This window comes from Penaeus monodon, chromosome 42, assembly GCF_015228065.2.
Source record: "Penaeus monodon isolate SGIC_2016 chromosome 42, NSTDA_Pmon_1, whole genome shotgun sequence".
In the NCBI taxonomy this organism is placed as follows: Eukaryota; Metazoa; Arthropoda; class Malacostraca; order Decapoda; family Penaeidae; genus Penaeus; species Penaeus monodon.
This window is the reverse complement of record NC_051427.1, coordinates 13,943,939-13,951,983: the sequence shown is the minus strand read 5'-3', so window position 1 is coordinate 13,951,983 and position 8,045 is coordinate 13,943,939. Positions and strand designations below refer to the sequence as shown.

At 40.1% G+C, this 8,045-nt stretch overlaps 1 protein-coding gene across 1 annotated transcript in view; it reads right to left on the bottom strand.

Annotated features, from left to right (window-relative positions):
- Positions 1-202: 202 nt before the first annotated feature.
- Positions 203-8,045, bottom strand: part of LOC119598931 (nephrin-like) — a gene marked incomplete at both ends in the record, with an annotated part of 14,433 nt that continues 6,590 nt past the window's right edge. Inside the window, 4 exon segments of the mRNA XM_037948642.1 lie at positions 203-316; positions 3,350-3,514; positions 4,030-4,199; positions 4,721-4,869. Of these exon segments, the coding sequence (XP_037804570.1) occupies positions 203-316; positions 3,350-3,514; positions 4,030-4,188 (438 nt within the window).

The window sequence follows — 8,045 nt, the reverse complement described above, 5'->3', positions numbered from 1 at the left end:
CCTCCCCTCTTCCCCCTTTCCCCCCCTCCCTCCTTCTCCTCCCTCTCCCTCCTTCCTCTCCTACCCCTTCTCCCTCCTTCTCCTCCCTCTCCCTCCTTTCCCTCCTCCTCCCTCCTCCCTCTCCCTCTCCCTCCTTCCCCTCCCTCTCCCTCCATCCCCCTCTCCCTCCTTCCCCTCCTCCTCCCTCCTTCCCCTCACTTACCTGGAAGGTCGTTGTCCCCTCCGCCCTGTACAGCAGCGTATACCCCTCGGGCGTCCCCTCGCCGTAGCTCGGTGTCCAGGCAACAGTAAGCGAGGTTTCTGTTGCGTTTACGACCTGGGGAGGGAAAGAGGGGAGAGAGGTTAAGGGAAGGGGAGAGGGGAAGGAGGGGGGGGAGAGGGGAAGGAGGGGGGGAGAGAGGTTAAGGGAAGGGGAGGGGAAGGAGGGAGGGGAGAGGGGAAGGAGGGGGGGAGAGAGGTTAAAGGGGAAAGGGGGGAGGGGAAGGAGGGAGGGGAGAGAGGTTAAGGGAAGGGGAGGGGGGAAAGGGAGGGGGGGAGAGGGGTTTAAAGGGGAAAGGGGGGAGAGGGGAAGGAGGGAGGGGAGAGAGGTTAAGGGAAGGGGAGAGGGGAAGGAGGGAGGGGAGAGAGGTTAAGGGAAGGGGAGAGGGGAAGGAGGGGGGGGAGAGAGGGGAGGGGAAGGAGGGAGGGGAGAGAGGTTAAGGAAGGGCGAGGGGATGGAAGGAGGGGAGAGAGGTTAAGGGAAGGGGAGAGGGGAAGGAGGGAGGGGAGAGAGGTTAGGGAAGGGGAGAGGGGAAGGAGGGAGGGGGAGAGAGGTTAAGGGAAGGGGAGAGAGGTTAAAGGGGAAAGGGGGAGAGGGGAAGGAGGGAGGGGAGAGAGGTTAAGGGAAGGGGAGGGGGGAAAGGGGAAGGGGGGGGAGAGGGTTAAGGGAAGGGGAGGGGAAGGAGGGAGGGGAGAGGGGAAGGAGGGGGGAGAGAGAGGTTAAGGGAAGGGGAGGGGAAGGAAGGAGGGGAGAGAGGTTAAGGGAAGGGGAAAGGGGGAAGGAGGGAGGGGAGAGGGGTTTAAGGGAAGGGGAGGGGAAGGAGGGAAGGAGGGGGGGAAGAGGGGTTAAGGGAAGGGGAGAGGGGAAGGAGGGAGGGGAGAGAGGTTAAGGGAAGGGGAAGGGGAAGGAGGGGGGGGAGAGAGGTTAAGGAAGGGGAGGGGGGAAGGGGGGGGGGAGAGAGGGTAGAGGGAAGGGGAGGGGGGAAAGGGAAAGAGGGGAGAGAGGTTAAGGGAAGGGGAGAGGGAAGGAGGAAGGGGAGAGGGGAAGGAGGGAGGGGAGAGAGGTAAGGGAAGAGAGGTTAAGGGAAGGGAAGGGGAAGGAGGGGGGGAGAGAGGTTAAGGGAAGGGGAGAGGGGAAGGAGGGGGGAGAGGGTAAGGGAAGGGGAGAGGGGAAGAGGAGGGGAGAGAGGTTTAAAGGGGAAAGGGGGAAAGGGGGAAGGAGGAAGGGGATAAGGGGAAGGAAAGAGGGGAGAGAGGTTAAGGGAAGGGGAGGGGGGAAGGAGGGAGGGGAGAGAGGTTAAGGGAAGGGGAGAGGGGAAGGAGGGAGGGGAGAGAGGTTAAGGGAAGGGGAGAGGGGAAGGAGGGAGGGGAGAGAGGTTAAGGGAAGGGGAGAGGGGAAGGAGGGAGGGGAGAGGTTAAGGGAAGGGGAGGGAAGGAGGGGGGAGAAGAGGTTAAGGAAGGGGAGAGGGGAAGGAGGGAGGGGAGAGAGGTTAAGGGAAGGGGAGAGGGGAAGGAGGAAGGGGAGAGGGGAAGGAGGGAGGGGAGAGAGGTTAAGGGAAGGGCAGGGGAAGGAGGGAGGGGAGAGAGGTTAAGGGAAGGGAAGGGGAAGGAGGGAGGGGAGAGAGGTTAAGGGAAGGGAAGGGGAAGGAGGGAGGGGAGAGAGGTTAAGGGAAGGGGAGGGGAAGGAAAGGGGGAGAGAGGTTAAGGGAAGGGGAGGGGGGGAAGGAGGGGGGGAGAGAGGTTAAGGGAAGGGGAGAGGGGAAGAGGGAGGAGAGAGGTTAAGGGAAGGGGAGGGGAAGGAAAGGGGGGAGAGAGGTTTAAAGGGGAAGGGGAGAGGGGAAGGAGGGAGGGGAGAGAGGTTAAGGGAAGGGAGAGGGGAAGGAGGGGGGGAGAGAGGTTAAGGGAAGGGGAGAGGGGAAGGAGGGAGGGAGAGAGGTTTAAGGGGAAAGGGGAGGGGAAAGGGGAGAGGGAGAGAGGTTAAGGAAGGGAGAGGGGAAGGAGGGAGGGGAGAGAGGTTAAGGGAAGGGGAGGGGAAGGAGGGAGGGAGAGAGGTTAAGGGAAGGGAGGGGGGAAGGGGGGGGGGAAGAGGTAAGGGAAGGGAGAGGGGAAAGGAGGGAGGGGAGAGAGGTTAGAAGGGGAGAGGGGAAGGAGGGGGGGAGAGAGGTTAAGGGAAGGGGAGAGGGGAAGGAGGGGGGGAGAGAGGTTAGGGAAGGGAGAGGGGAAGGAGGGAGGGGAGAGGGGTTAAGGGAAGGGGAGAGGGGAAGGAGGGGGGAGAGAGGTTAAGGGAAGGGGAGAGGGGAAGGAGGGGGGGAGAGAGGTTAAGGTAAGGGGAGAGGGAAGGAGGGGGGAGAGAGGTTAAGGGAAGGGGGGGGGAAAGGGAGGAGGGGAGAGGGGTTTAAAGGGGAAAGGGGAAGGGGGAAGGAGGGAGGGGAGAGAGGTTAAGGGAAGGGGAGAGGGGAAGGAGGGAGGAGAGAGAGGTTAAGGTAAGGGGGAGAGGGGAGAGAGAGGTAAGGGAGAGGAAGGAGGAAGGGGAGAGAGGTTAAGGTAAAGAGAGAGGGGAGACAGATTAAGGTAAGAGAGGGGATAGAGGTTAAGGTAAGGGGAGAGGGGAAGTAGAGAGGGGAGAGAGGTTAAGGTAAGGAGAAATGGGAGAGAGGTTAAGGTAAGTGGAGAAAGGGTTGAGAAGGGGAAGGGAAGGAAAGGGGAGACAGGACGGAAGGGGAAGAGAAGGAATGGGAGAAGAGAAAGAGGAGAAAGAGTTGAAAAGGAGGGAAAGCGTGTGAAGGAATAGAAGGAAGTAGAGATAAGAACCGAAGGATACAGGAAAAGGAAGAAAAGGAAAGGAAGAGAATAAAGAAGAAAGAAAATAGAAAAGAAAAGAAAAAGAGAAAGAAAAAAAAAAACTGACGCAAACACCAACACAAACAAACAAACAAACAATGGCACCCCGAATATTCCCTCCTCCACTCCCTCCCCCCTCCCTCCCTCCCTCCTTCCTCCCCTCCCTCCTCTCCTTTTCCCCTCCCTCCTCCCTCCTTTCCCCCTCCCCTCCCCTCCCTCCTTTCCCCCCTCCCCTTCCCCCCCTCCTTACAGTAAAGTTGTCGGGCGGCCGTGGGCGTGCGGGCGGCCGGAGAGCGAGGACGACCATCTCTCCGCCCAAGTCGTTCCTGGCGGCGCAGCGATAGACGGAGTAGTCGCCGAGTACGACCTCCTTGACCTCGAGGACGGACCGCCACTGCACAAGGTCGTCCTCGAGCTGGAAGGGCCGTTCGCGCTGTTAGTTGTTTGTTGTTTTTTGTTGTTATTGTTTGTTATTGTTTGCTGTTATTTGTTTGTTGTTACTTTTTGTTATTGTTTCCTGTTATTGTTTCTTGTCATTGTTATTTGTTTGTTATTTGGTTGTTATTTGATGGTTTGTTGTTTATTTTTGCGATAGGAATTTTATGAGCATTGTTTTCGTGGCTATGGTTATTGTCATTGATCTTGATGATAACAATAATAACTAATAATGATAATGATACTGATAATGATAATGATAATGATAACAATAATGATAATAATAATAATAATAATAATAAAAACAATTGTAATAATAATAACAACTATAACAATAATAATAATAACAACTATAATAATAATAATAACAATAATAACAACAACAACAACAACAATACCAACAACAAACAACAAGAAAAGAACAAACAAGCACACAAAAGAACACCACAGCCTCCCCGCCGGCGGCACCCAGAACGGCGCCGGCGTGGCACCCACCCGCGGCGGGAGGACGGCATATTTCGACGTGTTGGAGATCAGGGCGCCCTTCTGCGTGCTCCAGGAGAAGGCTGGGGGAGGCCACGCCCGCACTCGGCACACCAGACGCCCACGCCCGCCCACGCCCACACGGGAAGACCCTCCTTCCGACGTTATCATCGACGCTGCCTCTAGGAGAAAACGAGGGTCTAAGACAGTGCTATTCCACAGGGCCATTGGGTGGGTTTTCCTTTGTCTCTTTGGCATAATTAGATGAAGGGAGGTGCTTTGGTGGTATTGGTTTATTTATCATGATGATAATATGATAAGAGTGATGATGATGATGTAGTAGTAGTAGTAGTAGTAGTAGTAGTAGTAGTAGTAGTATAGTATTGCTACTGTTGTTATTGTTATTATTATTATTACTATTATCATTATTATGATAATTATTATAATATTTTTTATAATTATGACCATCACGACTATTATCATTATTATTATTATTATTATTATGATTATCATCATCATTATTAGCACTACTACTACTACTACTACTACTACTATTATCATTACCATTAACCTTATCATTATTACTATTGCACTATTACTATTACTATCAAATTCATAATCAACATTACTGCCATCGTCACTTAACGTTATAATCCACCTACATATATCTTAAAACACTGAACACACACACACACACACTCACGCCTCACTATTAACTTGGCAGCTGCAGGTGACAGTTCGCCAGCCTCGCTGTGGGCGTGGCAGAGGTAGATTCCCGTGTCAGAGTGGGCGGTGCTTTCGATCTTCAAGACTGCCACGCCTACTCCCTTGCTTAGGACGCGCCCACTGGTGCTGGGGAGGGGCGGGAAAGGGGGGAGTTATTTAATAATGTTGGGGTTAGATTTTAAAAAGATAAATGGGATAAATTGGTTTTTTTTTTAAATTTTTTTTGGTTTTTTGGGGGGTTTAAAGGGGATGTGGGTATTGTGATGATGGGATGGAGGGTGATTTTGTTATGAGAGATTATATGATATATGGTATGATGTTTAATATTTTTAAATTGATAATGGGGGTTTTGGGGAAAAAAGGGAGAATAATAGAAGGGAAGAGGGAGGAAGGGAGAAGGGAGAGAGAGGGAGGGGGAAGGGAATTAAGAATAAGAATATTAAAAATTATTTTATAATATAATATATATATTATATGGTATATATTAAATATTATGGGAAGGGGGGGGGGGGGTGGGGGGGGGAAATAAAAAATAAAAATAAAAAAAAATAAAAATAAAAATAAAAAAAAAACAAAAAAAAAAAAAAATTTAAAAAAAAAAAAAAAAAGGGGAAAAATTTTAAAATAAAATAAAATTAAAAAAAAAAAAAAAAAAAAAAAAAAAAAAAAAAAAAAAAAAAAAAAAAAAAAAAAAAAAAAAAAAAAAAATTTTTTTTTTTTTTTAAAAGAAAAAATTTTTAATAAAATAATTATAACTAAAAAAAAAAAAAAAAAAAAAGGCCAAAAAGGTAAAAAAGGGGGATTAAAAATAAATAAAATTTAAAAAAAAAAAATATAATAAAATGGGGGGGTTTGGGGGGTTGGGGGGGGTTTTTTTTTTTTTTTTGGGGAAAAATTAAAATAAATAAAAAAAAAAAAATAAAATAAAAAAAATAAAAAAAAATTTTATAGAATAGGAATTAAGTATATAAATAAAAAAAAAATAAGATAAAATAAAATAAAATAATAAAATAAATAAAATTTAAATAAAATAAAAAAAATAATAAAAAAAATTATAATAAAAAAAAAATTTAATAATAATAATGTATATAATATTTAAAAATATAATTATATATTTTTTATATAATATTTATTAAATTTAATATAAAATTTATAATAAAAATAAAAAAAATAAAATAAAATATTAAATAAAATATATAAAAATAAATATAATATAATAATATATATATTATATAATTATAAAAATTTTTTAAATTTATTTATATTAAATTTTTATATTTTTTTATATATTTTTTAAAATATATATTTATATTATGATCTGTGATATATATATATATATATATATATATATATATATAATAAAAAGAAATTTATATATATATATAATAAAAATTAAAAATTATATATAAAATATATATATAATATATAAATTATAATATATATATATAATTAAAATATAATAATATTATATTATTATATATTTTTTTTATATAATAATATAAAAATTTTATTTATATAATAATTAATATAAATATAATTATATATATATATATATATATATAAATATTTTCTTATATATATATAATATTTTAAATTATATATATCTATATATTTAAAAATAATATATATATATATAAATAATATAATTATTAATATTAATATATTTTATATATTTATATATATATTATATAATATATATATATATTTTTATATATATTTTTTTGTGTGTGTGTGTGTGTGTGTGTGTGTGTGTGTGTGTGTGTGTGTGTGGTGTGTTGTATTAGTATATAATTTTTTAAATTTTATTATATTTTAATTTTTAATTAATATTATTTTTTTATATTTTTTTTTAAATATTATTATAAAATTTATTTATTAATTTTTTAATTTATTTATAATTATTATATATATTATTATATATATATATATTATATATATATTATTAAAATATATATATATATATATTAATTATAATTAATTTATATAATATATATATGTATATATATTATATATTTATTTTTTCCCCCCCCCCCCCCCCCCTTTTTTTTTATATTTAAAATTAATTTTCTATATAATATTTATATTATTATATATATATCTATTATTTTATTTTATTTATTTTTTAATTTTTTTTTTTAATTTTTTATATAATTTTAAATTTTTATATTAATTTATTTATTTTATTTATTTTAAATTTTATAATATATTTATATAAAATATATATTTTAAATTTTTAAAAAAATATATAAATAATAAATATAATGTATGTGTGTGTGTATTTATATATTTATATATTTATATATTTTTTTATATTTTATTTTAATATATATTTTATTTGTGTGTGTGTGTTTTGTGTGTTTGTGTGGTGTGGGTTTATATCTTATTTATTATTATTTTAAAAATTATATTATATTTTTGTTGTGTTGTGGTCGTGTGTGTGGTGTGTGTGTGTGTTGGTGTTTTGGTGTGTGTGTGCTTTGGTGTGTGTGTGTGTGTGTGTTGTGTGGTGTGTGTGTGTGGTGTGTGTGTTTTTGTATGTATGTTGTTTGTATGTTGTTTTTGGTTGTTGTTTTTGTATGTTTTTTTTTATGTTTATTTTATATTTTTTTTTTTTTTATTTTTTTTTTATTTTTTCCCCCCCCGCTCTAAAATTGCTAAAAAAAAAATCAGGAAGCCAGATCGTCAAGGCCGCGTGGCCGGAATGGTTGGAGCGTGGGATCAAGACTGTCACGACGGAAATTAATTCGGGGGTTTCGGTCACCGCCCCCCCGCGTTTTTCCCTGGGCAAAGAATTTCCCCTTTTGCCCCCCTGCCAAATGGCCAAGCCACCCAACAGTGCTGGCCCCAAGCCCGGATAAATAGAAGAATGTTTCCCAAAAAAGGGTATCCCGGCACTCTCCGTGGAAAGGAACTGGGGACCCTCCCACGTACTCACCCCAAAGAGCATCAAAAACATGAAACTACAATTAAGATCATGCTTTGCCACGGGGCTCGACATGAACCTCCCGTTAAAAAAAAGAAAGAAGAAGAATACTATAATATATATATATATATATTATATTATATTAATATATATTATATATATATATTAACTTTTAATTTTAAAATTATATTATAAATATATATATTAATATAATAATATTATATAACATACATAACTACATATACATATAAATATACATATACATAACATACATATACATAAGGATGAAAATTATTAGTAAAAATAATAAAAACAGTAATAATAAGAAAATAGTGATAAAATAAAATAAAAATAAAATAAAAAAAAATAATAATAACAA